The sequence below is a fragment of the Cricetulus griseus genome, chromosome 6 (assembly GCF_003668045.3).
Source record: "Cricetulus griseus strain 17A/GY chromosome 6, alternate assembly CriGri-PICRH-1.0, whole genome shotgun sequence".
NCBI lineage: Eukaryota > Metazoa > Chordata > Mammalia > Rodentia > Cricetidae > Cricetulus > Cricetulus griseus.
Window position 1 is genome coordinate 27,401,885 of NC_048599.1, and position 22,347 is coordinate 27,424,231.

The window sequence follows — 22,347 nt, forward strand, 5'->3', positions numbered from 1 at the left end:
ATTGACTTCTGTTTAGTTGTTGATTATTATTATTATTATTATTATTATTATTATTATTATTATTATTATTGATCATGTTTCCTTCCTGTCTTTTTTAAAAAAAAATTTTCAACTTTTTAAAATTTGAATTAGAAACAGGATTGATTTACATGACAATCCCAGTTCCCTTCTCCCTCCCCTCCTCCCATACCACCCCCCAACTAAAACCCTACCTATCACATATCCTTTCTGCTCCCCCTGGATGGTGAGGCCTTCCATAGGGTGTCATCAGAGTCTATCGTATCCTTTGGGATAGGGCCTAGGCCCACCCCCGTGTGTCTTGGCTCAGGGAGTATCCCTCTATGTGGAATGGGCTCCCAAAGTCCACACCTATGCTAGGGATAAGTACTGACTACTACAGGAGGTCTCATAGATTTCCGAGGTTTCCTCACAGAAATCCATGTTCCTGGGGTCTGAATCAGTCCCATGCTGGTATCCCAGCTATCAGTCTGGGGACCAAGAGCTCCCCGATGTTCAGGTCAGCTGTTTCTGTGGGTTTCACCAGCCTGGTCTGGACCTCTGTGCTCTTCACTCTTCCTTCTCTGATTCTGGGTTCTAGTTCAGTTCAGTGTTTAGCTGTGGGTGTCTGCTTCTACTTTCACCAGCTGCTGGATGAAGGTTATAGGATGGCATATAAGTCAGTAATCAATCTCATTATCAGGGGAGGGCATTAAAGGTAGCCTCTCCTCTGTTGCTTAGATTGTTAGCTGGTGTCATCTTTGTAGATCTCCAGACATTTCCCTAGTGCCTGATTTCTCTGTAAACCAAAAATGTCTCCCTCTATTTTTTCTGCCTGTCTTATAAATGATGTATGCATACACATATAATTGTTTTATGTGGTGCTGGGGATTGAACCTAGGCCCTTATGCTAGGCAAGCACTCTTCCAGTGAACTATATCTTACATATTAAAAATTTTAGGTTGGACATGTGTGTATAAATGGCATCTGTGGTGGATAGTTTTGCATCAGCTTGACACAGCTTGAGTCATCTGGGAGGAGGGAACCTCAACTGAGAAAATGCTTCCATAAGATCTGTCTGGCGGGCATTGGTGGCGCACCCCTTTAATCCCAGCACTCGGGAGGCAGTGGCAGGCAGATCTCTGTGAGTTCGAGCCAGCCTGGTCTCCAGAGTGAGTGCCAGGATAGGCTCCAAAGCTACACAGAGAAACCCTGTCTCAAAAAACCAAAAAAAAAAAATCTGTCTGTAAATGACTTTCTCTGTTAGTGATCAATAGGGGAGAGCCCAGCACATCATGAGTGGTGCCATACCTGGACTGGTGGTCTTGGGATTTATAAGAAAGCAGGCTGAGCAAGCCATGAGAAAACCAGTAAGCAGCTCCTCTCCATGGCTTCTGCATCAGCTCCTGCCTCCGGGTTCCTGTGCTTTTTGAGTTTCTGTCCTGACTTATTTGATGATGAACTGTGATGAGGAAATACAAGCAGAATAAATCCTTTCCTCCCCAACTAGCTTTTTGGTCATGGTGTTTCATCACAGCAATAGGAACTCTAACTAAGACAGCATTTAAAATGCTGCACAGACACATCTTCCGTTTGGGGATGGCATAGTTTCTTCTATTAGGCAATTAAATATCTTGTTAATGCATGTCTGAAAAGCAAGGCAGTAGAGAACACTCATGTATTATGCAAGGAAGCTCTCAGGATTTAAAAATAATGATTTTGAAGGCACAGGGGTTATGCTGGCAGTGGGATTACTGAGAACTGATTGAGTCAACCTCTAAAAATGATTATACCTAAACAATTCTAGAAACACAAATGTACATAAGCACACTTCTGTTAGCTGCCCAACGGTTGCTTCATCCCATGCCTCGTGCATTCAAAAAAATCCCACTATTGGCATGAGAGACAGAGGTGTCATCTTACTATTGTGATGGTGGTTATTACAGTTTTGACTTCCCATACCTGAAAATTGCTAGTGCAGATGAGCAGGCTACACAGGGGTCAGCCAGGTGCATTTATTGACTGAGCTCAAGAATCCATGAGCTCAACCTAAGACAACTTTGCCATCTGCATCCTCCAGGCTTCAGGCTTCAGGCTTCAGGGCACTTAGAACATCCATGGCTTTGGCTTCGGTTGGTACTTGGGCTTCACGCAGCACATCTTCCCGTTTGTGCAATAGACATAGACGCTCTCCTTCCTGGAGCAGCGGTGGCGGCACTTGCCATTGAGGTTCCAGCATTTCTGAGCATCACCTGGTACAAAGAAGAGAGAAAGAAGATCGTGTCAGTCCTAGGAAGAGGGTGGCTTCGGACTGGAGGAGGAGGCACAGGTGTGAGCGGCTCTCTGCTTTCCCTTTGATCCCTCCCACTTACTGTTGTTTGTTTTTCCTGACCCCATTTTTTATTTTATTTTATTTTATTTTATTTTATTTTTTGTAACCTTTCTTTGACCATGAATCTAGACTAAATGACGGATGATGGAACTTTTAAAACCTGCTTTTAAAGGTCTGTTGTAGTCAGCTTGGGCTTCTCAAAACTCTGTCTAAAAAAACTGAAACCAAGAAAGAAACAACAGTTCTGATAGTAGTCAGAACAGGATTCGGCTGCACCAAACAACCGGCTGCAAAGAACATGGGGATGATGTCCATCCAACAAGAGGCTGCCTGAGACAGAGCAGAGGCCCCAGAGCCATTTCTTCATGAAGCGCCAGTTCTGCTTCGGCTTAGAGATGCCTTGGTGTCCCTCAGATGAATGAAGTCTTCAGGGCCTGTTTGAATCACAGGCTTCCTTTTGACAAGTCCGACTGAGGCCCACACATGGAGAAGGGAGAGGGCGGCCTTTGTGGAGGAGGAACAGAGTCCCAGCTTCTACACCCTCAGCATTAGCCTTGCCCTTTCTGGGTGTCCCTCAGAACATGAAAGGGGAGCAACAGTCCCGTCTGTCACCAAGAAAAGAAATGATAACAAATGCCTGCAAGAATGGGAGGAAGGGGAGCCCTTGTTCAATGTGGTGGGAGCACAAACCTGTCCCGACCCACAGGACATCAACCTGGGGCAAGAGAGTCAGGGATAGGGAATGGGGTCAAGAGACGCAGAAAGAACGACCACAAGACAGGATTCTGATCAAGTGGCAAACTTTACTTTTCTCACGCTAGCTTATATAGTCAGATATGGGGAGGGGCAGAATGGGTTGTTTGTGCACCAGGTGTTAGTATAGGCAGGATATTAGGAAGACACAAAGAGGATGTTTGGCAGGGTAAAGAGTTCATGAGTAAGAGGTCCAGGGAGGGTTGCCTAGGTGACTGAGCCTGTGGGTGGAGGCCTGGGTCAAGTTGTTTCTTTTCTTGAGCTGAGGTTCTCTAAGGAGCTACTATGTTAAGGTTAACTATGTGGCCTGCCAAGCATGGCCTAGGATCTCATGCCAAGCTCTGAGATTCCGCTCCCAACACAAACCTGTACGGCCACCGTGGAAATCAGTATAGAGGCTCCTCAGCAGGCTGACCTGGCACGACCGTAGAGCCCAGATGTTCCATTGCTGGATATACTTAGGTCATTTCCAGCAGTCTGCGCTCTCAGAGATGCTTGCACTTCTGTGCCTATTGACACACATTGACTACAGCCAAGATATGGAACAGGCTAGATGTCCACCAACAGATGAATAAAGCCAATGAGGTCCATATGCAAAAGGGATTATATTTAGTGGTAAGAAGAGTGAAATCATGACATTTTCAGGAAAATGATGGAGCTGGAGGTTATTATGTTATATAGACTCAGAAATATTGCCTCTTTCATGTATGGAATTCAGACTTAAATGTATACACGCACATATGTGTAGCTGAATTTTTTTTTTCTGTCCCGCTGGTCCTCCTGGACCTGTTTCTCTCCCACTCAAGGTTCCTGCAGCCACTTATGAAATACCTACTCAGAGGCTAATATTAAATATAATTGTTTGGCCAATGACTCAGGCTTATTACTGGCTAACTCTCTCTTATAAATGAACTCATTTTTACTAATCTGTGTATCATCACGTGGCTGTGGCTTATGGGAAATGCCCTGGCATGTAACTCCTCTGGCAACAACATGGCACCTTCCTGACTCTGCCTTCTTTATTTTTCCATCTTTGTTTGGATTTCCTACCTAGCTATATTCTGCTTGGCCATTGGCTAAATCAGCTTTATTTATTAACCAATAAAAGCAACACATTCACAGCATACAGAAGGACATCCCATATCATCATATGCATGCCATGAAGATAGAACGGGGACCATGAAAAGAGATGTCTAGAGATGGGGACGGGGAACACGAGAGGGTAATGGACTATATGGGAGGACTGTCTGGAGGGGAAGGGGACAGACAAAGGGTAGAGGGAAAGGCAGGGCATAAAGTGGAAGTAAAGACACAAAATATGATATATATGCCTGAAAGTGCAACAGTGAGACCTGTTACTTTGTAGGCCAGCTAAAAAATAATAAAAAAGAATTTAAAAAAGACTAACAGCAGCTATTTTAATCAATGTTAAAAACTTCAGATGGGTCTGAGAAGAGAGAGAAAAAAGAGGACAAAACAAAACCCCACATACCTGCACTGTGCAGGTCTCCAGAGGGGAACCCCTCTTGTCTTTGAACACTCATCTGAACACACATAAGAGGAATGTACCAAAGCCTGGGAAGGAATCACTGACGAGAGCGAGGCAGAGCTGTCCTCAAAACTGGGAATGTTCTGTGTGCTCACCCTACAGAGCAGAAAGGTTATATAAAACCTGCAGTGTGTAGGGGGCCGGAGGTTTAGAGCACCTGGTGCTTTGTCTGAGGACTAAGGTTCAGTTCCCGGCACCCACATGGCAGCCCATGACAAACTGTAACTTCAAATCCAGGGGACCCAACAACCTTCTCAGGTCTCTGCAGACACCAAGTAGACACACCGTGCACAAACATATGCACATGTCAAATACACACAAGATAAAAATAAATACAGAAACTCAGCCAGTCACTGCAGTTCACAGGTATAATTCTTGGGAGTGGAGACAGGAAGATTAGGAGGCAAGTCTCAGCTATATAGTGAGTTCCTAGGCAGCCTAGGCTCTATACAAGACTAAATAAATAAATACATACATACGTAAAATTGAAAATCTCTTCCTCAAAAGATAAGTGAACTTGGAGACACAAAACAGAAACTATTCAAAATGAAGTACAGAGAAAGAATAAAGCCTCACTGACTGGATCGATAAGAGCAGATCAACATGTCAGCAGCTGATGTGCCAAAGGATGAGAGGAGAGAGACAAGAAGAGTGTGTGAAGAAACAGCGTCTGGAAAATCTCAAGTGTGACAAAATCACAAGTAGCCAGAAACCTCAGTTTCCTGATATGACTCCCAAAAGTTATTCTTTGATGTCAATGCCTGCCGTGGTACGGCTATGGAAGATGAAGGGGATGACTTGAGGTGTAGTAAGGTGACCAGCAGGAGGGTTGGGGAACGAGAGGGTAGGAGGGGGTGTGGGAGTGTGAGGATATGAGTGCTGTGGGATGCTGTTCTCTGAAAATAGCAGCCATTACTGTATTTTCTTCCCTAAGGAAAACAGATTGTAGTTTGGCTGAATTGGGACCACAAGGACGACTCCTTTCTCCCTTTCCGTTATCAATGATACAATTTCATAGAAAGGATGCAGCAACAGTCTTTGCATCCCTGTGTGTTCTGAGATAAGCAGTCAGAACAGCACGGCATCTCTTCCAGGGAGGCAACCAATAAGGATGAAGAAAAAAGGAAGGATGTGGGTGTGGCATCATGGAATCTCTTTTGGGGATGCATGCTCCAGGGGGTGGCCCCAAACTTCAGCCCAGAGGTTACTGAGGAAATGAGAATCTTTGGGGTTCACTGTTCCAGTAGTGTCAGAGGTGAAGGGAGCCACATCCTAAACCTTTCCTCTCTCCTCTTCTGTAGAGGGTGTTTCTGGATCTCTCCCTCAGGTCATGGACCCATGCAAGGACCCCAGCAAGGACCAGCACATGGCAGGCCTGCCAATCACAGCATTCCATCTATCAGGCAGTAGAAACAGACTGAGTCACAGGCATTCCCAGGAACTGACCATTGGAAAATCAGGTGTGGGTAAGTGGTTGTCAATGTGAACCTATGCCATCACCATATATGTGATTTATTTGTTTTTTATTCTACGTGTAAGTATATATATGTATATGCACCACATGTGTGCAGTGCTCAAGGATGCCAGAAGAGGGCATAGGACTCCCTGGAACTGGAGTAACAAAAGATTGACAGCTACCGTGTGGGTGCTGGGAACCCAACCCAGGTCCTTTGGAAGAGTAGCAAGTGCTCTTAATCACTGAGCCATCTCTCCAGCCCTACCATTACCATCTTAATCAGAGCAGCTATGCAGGAGACCCAGGCTGGGCCTATTGAAGGTCCCTCATAGAGGAAGGGAATGGAGAGGAAACGAGACTCTCATTTCCTCCTGCATACTCTCCCAGCTATGCTTAATTCTGCCCCAGCTGTGCGTTGTCTCTGGAACCATTGGAGTATTGAGGAGGAAGGCTAACTGAAGCAGGACTCCATCTATCCAGCTATGTCCAGGAATGTCATCCATGCTGGCACGAGACATTGGTAGTGCTCCTGTTTTGGGGTCACCTGTGTTCTTGTATGTAACCTCTCACTCATGCTTCCATAATGTAATTCCAGTAGACTGCTTGGTCCCCTAAGCTAGACTTGGGTGGAATCATTACTTTGGTGTGTTGCTGGTGCTCCATTTGGAATGAGTAGATGCTTGTTTACATCTCCTCAGGAAGTGTTCACACAGTGGATGGATACAAGCCAAGTACAATGACATACACATGAGAAGATGTCAGAGCAAACCCATGGATACAATTCCCACTGCAGCAAAGGCAACTGCCATACAGTAGTCAGTTAAAGGGACATTAAAACAATGCATTGTGGGTTGGCAGCCGGTGTAGGTGTGCTGGCTGCTGGAGGGAATCGGGATGCTCACTGTTTTAAGGTTCCTATACTCTCTGTGAATTGGCCAGTTAGCATCAGAAGGCAGAAAGACCAAGAAGGTACAGAGTCTCTTGTTAACATTGGAGCTTACTCAAGATAGACTCAGGGACAGGACAAGAACAATCTACAACCTCCTGCCCTTTGTTCATGAACAACAAAGAGTCAAAATGCTGAGAAACCTGATTTTCTGAAATCAAGACAGTGACTGACACTTTGTATCTGAAATTCTGTCCACCAGGATGGAACACCCCATACTTCCTGAAAGGAATCAGGTTTCCCATTCAGAAAAGCAGCTTTGACCTCTGTCAGGTGCCAAGGGGCAGATGAGAAGTTTTATACAAAATTCTCACTCTTGCTCTCACTCTCTATTTTTCTGTGTGTAGGGAGGGGGGCTGACCTTGAGCTCCTCCCAAGTGCTGGGATCACAAGGTGTGTGCCACCACACTAGGTTTCCTTCTTCCTCTATTTTGTGCTTTCCTCAGAAAGTCAGCCTTGAATTTGTCCTCAGCCTGGACCTGATGTCAGCCCCTTACATACTGCCTGTGGTCCAGCCTTGCTCGGGAACCTCCCAAGCATCATTTATGCTATGCTTAAATCCCACCCTTCATCTCTTCCTCTAGATTCAGTGGTTCTCAACCTCCCTAATGCTTTGACCCGTTAATACAGTTCCTCATGCTACAGTGACCCTCAGCCCTAAGGTTATTTCATTGCTACTTCATAACTGTACTTTTGCTACTGCTATGAATTGTGATGTAAATAGCTGATATGTGACCCCGAAGGAGTCATGATCCACAGGTTGAGAACGTTCTTCACTGGGTGAGCTGTTGCCAACCCCACAGATCCTTGCGTGTACAGTGTCCTTTGCAGCAGGGTAACACATCTGACGTGGTGTGATTGCAGGGCTATGTGCGGAGTCTTCTAAAGACGGATGGACATTACACCACAGCTACCAGAATATTTAAAATAAAGTCCATGAATCAAGAAGCCTCCCCTCACCAAGGATGGGACAATTTGAGTTCAGTAAGAGTAGCCAGGTATGGTGGCGGCACTCAGGAGGCAGAGGCAGGTGAGTCTCTGTGAGTTTGAGGGCAGCCTGGTCTACACAGTGAATTCCAGGCCAGCCAGGGCTACACATCAGAGGAACACTGTAAATTCCACCCTGAATGTGCAATCAGCAAATCCCTCATCGTGGGAGGAAACAGGTCAGTGACCAGTTATTTCTAGAGAACTTGCAAAGACGGAGGGATGAAGGTCAGAGAAATATTAAAAGACATATTTTAAAAATAGGATGTCTGTCAGCCAGGGCTACACAGTCAGATCCTGTCTCAAAAATAAAAACAAACAAAAAGGTATCTAGGGATGTAACCTTGGCAATGAGCGTTTCATGAAGAAATGAAAAAAAATCGGTTGCTAAACAAGTCTGGACACTTAGGGGAGGGAAGGAAGCCTGGACACTTAGGGGAGGGAGGGAAGTCTGGACACTTAGGGGAGGGAGGGAAGTCTGAACACTTAGGGGAGGGAGGGAACTGTGGTGGGTAGGGGGGAAGGGTTTGGGGAGCTCAGCTGACTGAGCTATGTGATACTACAAGAACCTGTACTTGGCAATATTTGCTAAGCAGCATATCTGTTTTCTGTATCCGTGGTTCTGCCTTATTTTTACAACAAAGATAAGGAAAAGTCTCATAAAAATGAGATATCATTTAAAGGACTTATTTAGTTTTGTTTTATGTGTATGAGTGTTTTTGTCTGCATGTATGCATGTATACCTCATTTGTACAGTGCCTGAGGAGTTGCAGATGGCTGTGAGCTTCCATGAGATCTGAGTTGGAAAGTCACCATTTTGGCTAGCCTGACTGACTAGTGATTTCCGGGATCTGTTTGTCTCCACCTGCTAACACTGGGGTTATATACAGCTCTGTCTGGCTCTTTATGTGAGAGCTGGGAGTTCAAACTTAGGTCCTCTTGCTTGCACAGGAAGTGTTCTTACCCATGGAAGCATCCCTCTAGCCCTTAAGCATTTTAAAATTATATTTATTCGTTTATTTATTGCTTGTAAAGCCAAGGACAACTTGCAGGATCCAGTCTTCTTTCACTGTGAGGGTCTTGGCAGCAAGTGCCTTGACCCCATGAGTCATTACGCTGTCTCTATTTTTAAGCATTTTTAAATGATGTACATTTCAGCCTCCTTTCATCATGAGACCCTTTGACTGTTAAAAAGTGGAACTAAGTAGAATTTCTGTCCTTTGGGGCACTGGTGAACAATAGTTAGGATGACAGTCAGCAGCTTAATTAAGAGTTGTTTCCGGTCATAGCAAGACCATAATTTCAAGAACCAAAATTTACCAACAAAAGGACTAGGTTTCCACGAAGCCACCTCACTCACTGTATGCTATAGGAGACGAAGGCTGAGGGCGACCAGTATTGATGGCTGCCACTCAAGGCCTCTCATCATCACAACTCATAACAAGAAGGGGAAGAGAAACTCTTCTAATAACTTCTTGGTAACTGTGGTGTTTAAATGCACTCGCGGCAGCAGCAGCAGCAGGAGAAGGCTGCCTGAGAAACACCACTAGCCCTGCTGGCCTGATGAGGATCATCACATCCCAGGGACACACCTTTCTGCTGTTCTGCTGCCAGAGGCCTGCTGGCTAAAGGGTCGGACGGACGGATGGACATTTGGGAGGTGGACGCAGCAAAGCTAAAGCTGCAGGGAGAGAGGACCCGTGGGGCCCGGAGCGGGGCCCCTCGGCCCTTATCACCCCAGGCAGTTGCTAGGTCTTTAGGGGAAAGCTCTCAGGGGTGAGAAACAGCTGAGGGAAGTGGCTTCACATCTCTCTCTGTTCCTCTGTGGCACCTTCCAGGAAGCCCCGACACTTTCTTGTGTGGTGGAGACAGGGGAAAGGGAGGAGTGGAGAGAGTTGTAAAGGGCAAGCCCAGTGCAGAAGGCAGCAAGGGAGAGGGTGAGCATCTTAGAGTGGGGGGTAGGTGCCAAGCTCTCCTATCAACACCATCTTAAGTTCCCCCAGGGTCACAGAGACCCATTTCCTGGGCATCACTCAGTCAGCACCCCACACGCCATGTTCAGTTACTGCTTTAACTTCTTCACATCTTCCAGGAGAAAGCAAGGTCCCCACCTCTCCCAGAATGGAAGTTCCTGGGAAAGTGCAGATGAATTACAGTCAATAAGTAGCTATCTGCCCACCCACCTCTTTCAGACAGGGCCTCATTTATCCCAGGCTGGCGGCTGGCCTCAAACTTACTAAGTAGCCCTTGGATTTCTGATCCTTCCGTCTCCATCTCCCAGGGCTTAGGATTACAATCGTGAATCACCACGTTCAGTTTATGTGTTGTTGGGAACCAAACCCAGAGCTTTCTGCACGCCAGGCAAGCACTCCATCAACTGAGCTGCCTCCCCAGATGTTGGTGCTTTACACTTGCTGTGCTCCCCCCACCCCTTTCTCACACACACACAGACACACGCACGATGTCAAAGCTGTTAGAGAAATGAGCAAGTCATCCGATCCTCTGAACAGTGATGAGGGCTGAGGGCTGAGGGCTGTCGGGATCAGAGTCAGACAATGGCACGCCACTTAGATGAAGTGTTTCAGGGTCACTGGAGGGAACTGAGAGGTCAGCTTGCTTAGAAAAATTGTATGTTCTGATTCTGTAAAGTTTGACAGTCTTGGGGTGGACAGAAACTCCGCTAGGTGAGTGGAAGGCGCAGGTAGCTGGTGTGGTGGATAGGAAGGATAGGTTGACCTTCTCTGGCGAAGCCCTCCCATGGCCCTCACCAGGCAACTTCAGGCTGCTTTCTCACCTGTGGCTCTCATCACTCACCCCTGCACTTTGGACTGGTCCCCACAGGCAGCATGCTCTCTCCCTCCTGGGGATACTTACTTATGCTTATTCTAAATCCTTCCCTCCCCATCTCTTCCCCTCCCCCATCCAATTTCAAGTCACTTTCCAGGACTCTACTGACCTCAGGATAGCCAGGCCCCACTCATGTGTACCAAGTTCTCTGGCTTCCCGTTGTCACAGCTTTGGGTATAATGCTATTTAACTGTGTCTGAGGGCCATGCCATTTGCCTCCATAATCCTAGCTCTGGCACAAAGTATGGCACAGAGAGGAGCTGCAAACACGAGCTTCTCGCTCCCATTAAGGTGGCTGTGGCTTTTACTAAGCCTGGAACATTTGGGGGACTATTTTGCAAGAGATCTGCTATTGCCTTCTCTCTGGCTGCTTCTGCCCCCACACTGGCCCTTTGCCCAGCTTGGTAGAGCTGAGCAAGGAGTGGGTGATGAAGAGATACTCAGGATGTTGTTGTTGGTACCTAAGATCCAGCACCTGGCAAGGTGGCTGGGAATGTTGACATTTCCGGCCTAGGCAGTAGCTGGCCCTCCTCGTAGGTTCACTGACAAGGCCAGGGTCCCCCTACCCAACGCCTTCCCTGAGGAGATCTACATTACCTGGGGTGAGCTGGGACAAGAGCAGCAGTGCGGCCAAGGTCAGCAGCAGGAGCTTCATGGTGGTGAAGCTTCGAGTCCAAAGTGGTGGCAAAGTTAGAGGCCGGCTGCAGAAGCCAAGTCTCTTTGGCGGAAGTCCCTCGGATCTCCAGGAGCAGCCCACGGAAACAGCCCTGTACCCCGGGTCTACAGTGTGGAGCCACACCCACCGAGTCCACAGCATCCCTTTGTCTTTTGGATCAGGAGGGTGAGGACAGCCAAAGTCCAAGGCCACACAACACAGCCCTTCCGGGGCCACCTCTGCACCACCTTACCAAGGCACCAAAAGGGGGCGCCACACACACGGATGCTACAGAGCACACATCACTGGCTGCTAAAGACAATGGCAGAGAAGAGGAAATGGGTTCCAGGCAGGGCAAGGTCTGTTCTGGAGTGGATAGATACAAGAGGAACAAAAACCCGGGGTGGGGGATGGGAGGGTGGGACGATGGCATGCAAGGTTGTTCCGGGCTCAAGGCTGAGCCTCTTCTTCAGGGATTCAAGAACAGATGTTCCTTCCTCCCATTCTAGTTTCATTCATTCTAGTTTCTTTAGTTCCCTTAGCTGAAGTGAGGTGGCTGTCCCTGCAGTTAGTAATACTTTCTCCAGAGTCCTCATTTTTCATCTTTGTAACAAAAGTAAGCAATTTCCTCCATTAACTGTCTCAATTATTTACGTGAATTCTACTTCCTGACTGGACCCTCCTGATACAGAGGTCAAGAGAATCAAGGCATGCATAGACCTTACACGGTAAGATGTGTCTCAACCATCAGTGGGGACAGAAAATATTGAATGAGCTGCCAAAGATTCACACAAAGGTAAATGAAAGTGTGTGGTGTTAAGCGATTGCTTCAGGAATTTTTTACAAGGAAGAGAATAAGAGATAGTCTGGACAGGACCCAGTGACCAGCCCTCAACTCTACCATAGTTAGTGGTCTGCTGCCTCTTATTTCCTGTGACGTTTCCACCCGAGGAGAGCCATTATCAGCATCATGGATTAAGGAATCTATGGTAAAATTAGTCTCAGCTTAATCGTTCCAGGATCTGGAAAAGCAAAGACTTGACAAGGAACAGAGGATACTAGTTAACTTTCCGGGGTGATGGGCCAAGATCTGAAGCTGCCCCAGGCCTGCGATGGAAGATTCTGGCCTGGCCGGCTACTGATGTCTGTTTTCAGCAGTCACAGAGAAGGGGTTAGTAGTGAAGCCGGCTTCTGGGCTTGCTTTGGTCATCAGGACCAGAAGTGGGGAAGGAAAACTGTTATCAAATAGTGAGGACTTGCCTAATCCTGAGGCTTGTCCTGAGGCTTGTCCATCTCTCACTGGTGACAACTTTCAGAGCGTAGAATTTCATCCTAGACAGGACTGGTACCTGACAGCAAGTGCTACAAAATATCACAAAGTAGAATGTTTGAATGTGTGGGACAGGTGGCCCATGAGTTCCTTCTTAGGAACAATGTATTTATTGGATTCTTTTCTTTCTGAGCGCTCTTCCCTGCTTACAGTGCCTGGGTGTGTGAGATAGTTATGCACTGAGGATGACAGCCAAAAGTTTTCAGTGACTAGTACTAACTTTCCCTTCTATAAACTTATTCTTAATTTTGCAAAGTATTTTAAAACTTATCCTCTGAAAAGTTCTTGAATATAACATCTCTTGATCTCATTTACTCCCCATCACCCTCTCTCAGCTCCCCCTACACGTTATTTTGGAGACATGGTCTCATGTAGTCAAGGCTGGCCTTGATCTCTCTATGTAGCTGAAGGTGACCCTGAGCTGTGTGTGGTCCTCCTGCTCCTACCTCCTGAGTGCTGGGATGACAGGCATGTTCTATCATGGCTGCCTTTATAAAGCGTCGACTGGGGATTGAACCCATAACCTTGTGTGTGCTAGGCAACCGTTCAAGCAACTGAGCCATGTCCTCAGTCCTTCTACTAACTTAATTTTTATTTTTAAAAAGATTTATTTTTATTTATTTAATTTTATGTGCATTGACTGTTGTTTTGCCTGCATGTATGTTTGTGTGAGGGTGTCAGATCCCCTGGAACTGGAGTTACAGAGAGTTGTGAGCTGTCATGTGGGTGCTGGGAATTGAACCTGGGTCCTCTGAAAGGCAGCCAATGTTCTTAACACTTGAGCCATCCCTACATCCCCTATTTCAATTTTTAATTATGGATGAGTGTATGCATATGTGTGTGCATGTGAGTGCAGGTACACTTGGAGGTCTGAAGAGGGCATCAGATCCCTTGGAGCTGGAGTTGGTTGTACCATATTCATCCTCCACATGGGTACTGTGAACTGAACTCAGTTCCCTAGCAACAGCAGTATGCATTTTCAACTGTTGAGCCATCTCTTCAGTTCTTATGTGATTTTAGATTTTTTTTTTCAATGCTAAACCCAGGGCTTCATGCACATCAGGCAAGTTCTTTACCCCCTGTCACATCACATCCCCAGAAAATTTACTTTTTTTATTTTATTTTTTTATAGGTTTCAATATGTTTCACCAAGGATTTGGAGCAGATGAGCCATGGGGGTCCATCTACCCATCAATTTATTTGGTTCTATAGGTGTGGAAAAGTAATTTACAGAAATAAATGAATGCCATAACACAAGGATTTCGGCACCCTAGAAGGGCAGGGTGATTGCATTTTTATCCATGGATTCTTGGGATCAGCCACCCAGTCTCTGAAACCCTTAGACCACGAAGCTTCCATTTGATCCCTGGGTCCCAAATACATGGTGTCACTTTGAAAGCCACACTCCCAAGCATGTCTTTAATCCCAGTACTCAGGGGCCAGAGGCAGGCAGATCTCCTTGAGTTCAAGACACACTGCTCTACAGAGTGAGTTCCAGGATAGCCAAGGCTACCCAGAGAAACCCTGTGTTGAATACCAAAACCAAGCAATGAAACAAACAAAAATGCCAGACTCCTGGTCCCACTCCTTGCACACCCATGTGCTGCCGTGCTTGATTCTGATGCCTTTGAAAAGCCATCCCAGGATAGGTGTAAGTACGTGGGTTCTCTCAGCTATAAGGGTCAAGTGACCTGGGGAAAGAGGCTGTGTACACACCTCCAGGCACACCTCAGATATCATGGCCTGCTCAAAGACAGTAAGAAAGGCCACTTTCAACCTGATCAGGAATCAAAGAAAACAAGTTCAAATGACAAGAATGTAATTGTTTTCAGTCATTAAATTAGCTGGCATATTATTTTATTAGTAGTCTCAGAAATTAAAAAAAAATATTTTTCCAATTAAGCATATACATTTGTGTGTGAGTGTGGCTTTGTGCACCTGACTGAGTACAGTATTGGAAGAGGCCAGAAGAGGCCTTTGGGTCCCCTGGAGCTGGAGTTCCTGAAGGTTGTGATTTGCCTGATATGAATGCCGAGAACCAAACCTGGGTCCTCTGCAAGGTCGGTGTATGCTCTTAATTTGTAGGATGCTTGCCACTACTCAAATCATGAAATTGTGCTGGGCTAGTGTCCTTACAAGGAGAAGGTGATTTGGATAGAAATACAAGAAAATGTTATGTGATGATAGAGGTGGAGATTGAAGCTGTGCATTTATAAACTGAGGAATGCTAAGGGTCAGCCGGAGCCAGGAGCCAGGAGAGAGGCATACAGCCTGCATTCTCTCTGTGTCTCTGAAGGACCCAACCTTGCTACCATTTTGATTTTGAACTTGTGGCCTCCAGAATAGTGGAGGAGGAAAATATCTGTTTTTACAAACCTCTCCATTGTAGTGTGTTGAAAAGTCCTAGGAAATAAATAGGCCACTATTTTAAGTTTATTACAAAGCCATGATACATCTGTGAAAGTTATCCTCACTGTCACCTTGACTGGATTGAGAAATATCTTTGAATTCACAGAGCACACCTCTGAGTGTGTTACCCTTTCCCCTAGTGAATTTTGCAATTTTAGGAGTCACTTAAACCCCTGTATATATACTTGCATCTTATAAATCTATCTACAACAACTGAATTCTGGGTAAAACAGGCTGCCAAGAAGAGCACATACCTGGGCTGGAGAGATGGCTCAGAGGTTAAGAGCACTGACGGCTCTTCCAGAGGTCCTGAGTTCAATTCCCAGCAACCACATGGTGGCTCACAACCATCCGTTATAAGATCTGGTGCCCTCTTCTGGTGTGCAGATATACATGGAAGCAGAATGTTGTATACATAATAAATAAAATCTTTAAATAAAAAAAAAGAAGAGCACATCCCTTTCCTGGAGGTTCCCATGTTGCAGAATATTTGTTCACACTGTGTGAAGATGTCTCTGTGACTGGTTTAATAAAGAGCTGAGTGACTAATAGGTAGACAGGATTTCCCGGAAGAGAGAAAGAGGAGGAGAAATCAAGGCACATGGATTACATGGGAGCGACATTAGGAGACATGGACAAGTTGGATGTATAGAAACGGAGAAGGGATAATGAAGCCACAGAACAAAGGTTAACAGAAGCAAATTTATTTAAGTTTTAAGAGCTAGTTGGGGACAAGCCTAAGCAAGCTTTCATATCTAATAAGAAGTCTCCATGTTGTTATTTGTGATCTGGCAGCTGAGGAAAGAGCTTGCTACATTCCCACCATAGAGAAGGTATGGGGAAGAGGGCGACAGAGAAGGGAGCCATAAACTCCCGTGCCTTCAGGGACAAGCTGGCTCTTTTTCTGAAGAGCGTATTGTGGCTTCCTTGATTGGGTGAATGGGCTCCTGACTGCCCACTCTACTGCCATGACCCATTCGAGTTCTTCTTGTTCTAGAATACAAGGATTGACAGTGCTGCTGAGGGCCAGAAGGAACAGAGGAGCCAGGGACATCAATAGTGCCGTGACTCGGGTCAGTTTTCTTTAAAGATAAGGCAAAAGGAGGTGAATTCCACTTGTTAGTCACTCAACTTGTTAGTCCCCTCTCAGCACCTGACAGGGCCTCTACCCTACTCACTCCTGGCACAAGCATTCTCCTTTCTCTCTCTATGTTTTCGTCTCTGGCTACCTGTAAGCCCGGTCTCATCTCTCCTGCTATGCAGAATGCCCACTTTTTTTGTTCTCTGACCCGAGGACCTGAGGACTGTAGACACCTCTCTCAGGTGTCTTCTTCCTGCCCAGAGCCCTGCAGTACTCGATATGATTGAGCTCCATCAGGAGTGCAAACCAAATTCAGGGGAAGTCACATGAGACCTGACTCTTTACTGCCCTTCCTCATTGTGGGTACCGCCGAGGGAGACATTTCTGACACGGCTTTCGTTTTCTTCCTCTCCCAGTGGGATCCAGAACCATGCATCCATCGAATGTCTTTTGTCCTCCCACGGAGTGAAAAGTCACTCTTGGACCCCTTCCCCTTGCCTGTGTTTTGTGACTGTTATGTTTCTGGGTGTCTCCAACACCAGACGGAGGAGATATTCTGTGCCTCATTTTGCCTTCCTGGATCTAATATTTGGGCCACAGGATCTTTAGAGGCCAGAGGACAGCTCTGTTGAATCAGTTCTCCCACCTTTATGTGTGTTCTTGGATCAAAGTCATGTCTCTGGGCTTGAACGGCAGATAGCTTTACCCTTGAGCCAACTTTCTGGTCCCAGGTCTTCCTCTCCTTATGGACAATCCTGTCCTCCTTAAAAGCTGTAAACTGGATCCCAATTTGGAGGGCTTATTCCTGTGGGCAAGTCTGCCCTAATGCTTATACATAAGGGGGAACTGGAGAGATGGTTCAGTAGTTAGAGCACGGGTTCCTCTTTCAAAAGACACAGGTTCACACACAGTCACTCATGTGGTGACTCACAACTGGCTGTAATCCATCCCCAGGGGATCCAACACCCTCCTCAGCCTGCCTAGGGCACTGCATGCATGTGGTGTATAGACATTCATTCCTGCAAAACATCCATTTAATCCTCCAGCACTTGAGAGTTAGAGACAGGCAGATCTCTGTGGGTTCAAGGCCAGCCTGGTCTACAGAGCAAGTGCCAGGACAGCCAGAGCTGTTACACAGAGAAACCCTGTCTCAGGAAAAAATAAAACCTGAAAACCAAAACCAAAAACCCCACATGCTTAACTGATTCAAAATCCATAGGAAGTGAAAGTAAGTACAACCTGGTTTTATTGTGAAATAAAGACTATTAGACAACTTAAAATTTGAAAGTGTCAGAAGGTGGCCCATTAAAGCCAAGCGTTCTCTCTCTTATGATGTCCCCATTTCTTGCTGAAACCATCTCCTGATGCACAGTGCAGTAGGCAGTGGCAGCTCATTTATCTGAATAATTCCATGCACAGTATAAGGAGGTGAAGAGCTCTGGGCTCAGCCTGCGCTCGCTGCCCTCAACACCACTGGAATCCTCTCCTGCCCTCAACACCACTGGAATCCTCTCCTTCTTCCCTTGCTCCTGCAGGAGAATGTAACCACTTGCTATCTCCCCTGTTTCTTCAGGAGAGTTGATGCTGTTTGTTTTGAAAGCTGTAATCTTAGGATTAATGGATAAAGACGTTTAGCTCTGTGCTTTTCCCCTGCCCTTTCTCATGAGATAGTTGACTGTCCAAGGTCATTGGAAGCCATTTGGTGGCTCAGAGCTTGCTGGAAGGGAACATCCTGTAATTCTCAGGCTTTTGTAGGATAAAGAAAAACCTTGTAAAAGAACTTAAGAATATCCAAGCATCTGTCAAGTCTACCCAACAGGAATGGTAGGACTTAGAGGAGATGAGAGCCTTACAGTGTATTCCATGGAGGAATTAAGGACCCAGGTCCTAGAAGAGAGAATGCTGGTTAGGAAAGGGTTAGTGTCAGAAGAGACTAACAGTCCCCCACCCCACCCCAGTTACTTCAGTTGGGCCAGAAAGATAGGTAGAGTTGGTTAACAAAACAGCATGCAGAGATGGGCAGTGGTGTTCTCTGGCTGGGCCAGTTCAAGGCTCCAGACAAAGTGTGAAGAACAATTGATGATGGCGGACTCTGCCTGGTTCAGCTCAAACCAGTTCCAGGGACTGACTCACCAGGGTAACATGCCCAGACTGCAGTTACCCTTCCCCCTAGTGAACTTTGCAATTTTAGGGACTTCTTAAATCCTTGTTCATATTCTTGAATCACATATTTACTTGTAACAGAATGATTTTGGGGTAAAATGGGCTGCCAAGAAGAGCACACCTGTTTCCTGGAAGTTTCTACCCTGCAGGAGGCACAGGGGGGAGGCTGACAGAAGAGAGACATAAGCCCCATGCTGCAGGGTTCAGCCCATTGCTGCTTGGCTCAGCTGGCTTCTTTCTAAATAGTGCATGGAGGCTTCCTCAGCTGAGTTCACAAAATCCCTAGCTGCTTGTTCTACTGCTGTGTCTGAATTCTTCTCCTTTGGGAGCACAGGAATGAAGACTGCTCCTAGGGTCTAGAGCAGAGAAGACTCAAGACCAACTTGTCCTAGTTAGCTTTTTATCACAGCTCTGCTATGATAACAACCATGACCAAATGCAACTTGGGAAGGGTTTATTTGCCTTTCAGGTTACAGTCCATCGTTTCGAGGTATTTGATTACACTGTAAAGACATGCCATTGTGATTGGCTTAATAAAAAACTGAATAGCCAATAACTAGCTAGGCAGGATTTCCAGGCACAGAGGATGCTGGGAAGAAGGGTGGAGTCCCCAGGAGATGTAGAGGAAACAAGTCATGTAGGAGATGAGGTAACAGGCCATTAGCCACATGGCAGTATGTAGAATAATGGAAGTGGGTTAATTTAAGCTATAGGAGCTAGCTAAAAACAAGCCTGTGCTATTGACTGAGCTTTCATAATTGATAAAAAAAGTCTCTGTGTGGTTGTTTGAGAGCTGACAGGGAGGACAGAGAAAAGACTCCTTACAGTCTATCATCAAGGGAAGCCAAGGATGGCATCTGGAGGCAGGAACTGAAGCAGAGACCATGGAGAATACTATCTACTGGTTTCCTCTCTCTCTCTCTCTCTCTCTCTCTCTCTCTCTCTCTCTCTCTCTCTCTCTGTGTGTGTGTGTGTATGTGTGTATGTGTGTGTTTAGTTAGTTTTCTTATACAGCCTAGGGATGGTATTGCCCACAGTAGGCTGGGTCCTCTTATGTCAATTAGCATTAAAAAAAAAATGACCTGCAGACAGGCACACAGGCCATTGTGATAGAGCAATTCCTTAAGTGAGGTTTCCTCTTCCCAAGTGTGTCAAGTTGACAACAAAGGGTAGCCACACACTCCTTACAACAGGAAGTTCTAAGGCTGAGTGGGGGTGGGGACAGTATTAAGATTCTGTGAAGCCAACTCCAAGACAAGATCCAAGGCTGCCATCAGCAGTGGCAATGAAGGACAGTCTGTAGTTTGGACAGAGAGATACCCAGGCTGGGGTGCCTTTCTTGGAATTTTACCTGCATCTCCATGGCAACCTCACTGAGGCAGCTGAGTTAAGAAGATTGTAAAGAGATCATGGTGCTTTGATTCTGTAGGTAAGCTAATTAGTTTGGTCCATATTGATGGCAAACCCTTAGATTTTTGTTTTAGCCTTTCATTTTCTGTATATTTTGAGTGTCCAGGAAGCCAGAGTCCCAAGGGTTGTGTTGAGTTTTACAGCCCCTGGACCCTAATTTGATAATGAATGAGACTGAATCCTAGAGAGAGAATGTGATTTGTTCTAAGTGGCACATCTGGGACAGCGAGCTGGAGAATTTTAACTCTACCTTTCTTGGCTTTAATGCCAAAGCTCTTCTGAAAACTGGGCATTTTAGGCAGTGGGAGCTCTTTTCTTTGATAGAGAATATCTTGCCACATGATGGTGGCACATACCTTTAATCCCATGTACTCGAGAGGCAGAGGCTGGCCAATCTCTGTGAGTTCGAGGCCAGCCTGGCCTACAGAGTGAGTTCCAAGACAGACTCCAAAGCTACACAGAGTCTCATTAAAAAAAAAAAAAAAGAATATCTTGATAGACACACACTGCTGAAGGCGTGGAGAATGTCCTCTCTTCCTTAGCTCCCGAAGTGGAGAAGTACAGCTGAAGAAAGGAACTTCTCTGGGGCTGCAGTCAGCTCAGTGGTTAAGAGCGAACTCTGTTCTTCCAGAAGACCTGAGTTCAGTGCCCAGCACCCACGTGGTGCCTCTTATCCGCCTGTAGCTGCAGCTTCGGAGTATCTAACGCCTCCTAGGGCAACTGCATTCATGTGCACATACCCTCACACGGTACTACATATGCTTATAATTAAAAACGAAATAACTTTTTTATTTGTTTGAGACAAGGTCTCTCTGTGTGGTCCTGGTTGTTTTGGAACTTGCTCTGTAGATCAGGCTGACCTCAAACTCACAGATCCACCTGCCTCTGCCTCCCAAGTCTGGGGATTAAAGGGATTAAATGACCAGCTAACATCTCTTAAATTTTTTTAAACCAGCTCATCTAAGTTATATTAGAATTGTGACAGCTGTGGATTGCTAAACTAGATGACGTAGGACTTAAAAGTGTGTGTGTGTGTGTGTGTGTGTGTGTGTGTGGTGTGTGGTGTTTACATGTGTTTGGATTTGTGGGATTGTGTATGTGTGTGGAGGCTAGTGGTCAAGCTTAGTTGTAATTTCTCAAGAGCACCTTGTGTTTTGAGACAGGCTGGCCAGTGAGCACCAGGGCTCCAGAGTGCCTGCCTCCATTTCCCCAGCACAAAGGTTGAAAGTGTGTATCATTGTGCCTGCCTTTCTTTAATTTTTTTTAAAGACAGCCATGTCATTATGAAGACTTGGCTGTCCTAGAACTCTCTCTGTAGACCAGGCTGGCCTCAAACTCACAGAGATCTGCCTTCCTCTGCCTCCAGAGTGCTGGAATTAAGCCCCAGCCCCCAGCCCTGCTTCTGCCTCTTTTATACAGATTCTGATGATCACACTTGGGACCTCATATTTGTGTGGCAAGCACTTTACTGGAAGAGCTATCCATGCAGGACTTTGTAGAACGTGGTAAGAATAGTATTAACATTTTCAATGTAATATTTTAGTTAATTACTTGGAGACTTTACACATGCATATGATGTAATGACACCCCCACCCCTCTCCTTCCTGTCATTTCCTTCAGCTCCGTTTCCCAACTCCCACTGTCCTCTCAACTCCATGTCCTTCTTTCTTTAAAAAACACATTTTATTCTTGTATGTGTGGGTGTTTTGGTTGCATGTCTGTCTGTCTGTCTGTCTGTCTGCCTGTCTGTCTGTCATGTGCATGCCGTGCCCTCAGAGGCCAAAAGAAGGAGTGGGATGCTCCCTAACTGTTGTGAACTGTTATGTGGATTCTGGGAACCCAAGTGGTTCCTCTGGAAGAGCCGCTAGTGCTCTTAACCACTGAGCTATCTCTCCAGCCCCATCCTTAAAAAAAAAAAAAAAATAACCCAACTAGTCCAATTAGTGCTGCCCACAGACTCAGGGATGTGTGGCCATTTACTGGAGCATAGTCGATCTACCAAGAGCCACACTCTGAAAAACAATGCCCCGCTCCCCCAGCAGCCATCAGCTGAGAACAGCTTCTCAGGGGCGAGGGCGGGGGTGGGTGGGGTGGGGGGTGGGTGGGGGATGGTCATAAGTTCCTTTCCCTCCAGAGCAGAGGATTCTGCGCAGAATTGACAGAGACTGCCATATACTTATACCCTGACTTTGGGAGGATTTAGTCTTGCTGGTTTTTGAGAGGATAAAGGGAGTGTCTGCATAGGACTGTGTGGTCAGTGCTGGGGGTGTGGTGGCCTCGAGATGCGGAAGGCAGCTGGCTCAGGGCAAACTGGATGCGTGGGCCTCTGAGGACACGTGTCCCAGCTGGTTACAAGGAGCAGGGATCCAGAGCCTTCTCTCATTGCCCGGTACTTTGCCAGACACAGCCACAATCCTGGGATTCCTGAAGCC

The 22,347-nt window shown here is 46.3% G+C and overlaps 1 protein-coding gene across 1 annotated transcript; it reads right to left on the reverse strand.

Moving 5' to 3' along the window:
• Positions 1 to 2,103: 2,103 nt before the first annotated feature.
• Positions 2,104 to 11,522, reverse strand: Defb123 (defensin beta 123). Its single transcript, XM_027421501.2, has 2 exons — positions 11,465 to 11,522; positions 2,104 to 2,249 (listed from the first exon to the last, which is right to left on the reverse strand). The coding sequence occupies exons 1-2, from the start codon at positions 11,520 to 11,522 to the stop codon at positions 2,104 to 2,106; spliced, it is 204 nt and encodes a 67-aa protein (XP_027277302.2).
• Between the last annotated feature and the right edge of the window lie 10,825 nt (positions 11,523 to 22,347).

Coding starts and splice junctions, on each gene's coding strand:
- Defb123 (XM_027421501.2), bottom strand. CDS start 11,522: ATGAAGCTCCTGCTGCTGACCTTGGCCGCACTGCTGCTCTTGTCCCAG. Junction 2,250..11,464: donor CTTGTCCCAGCTCACCCCAG/GTAATGTAGATC, acceptor TCTTTGTACCAG/GTGATGCTCAGAAATGCTGG.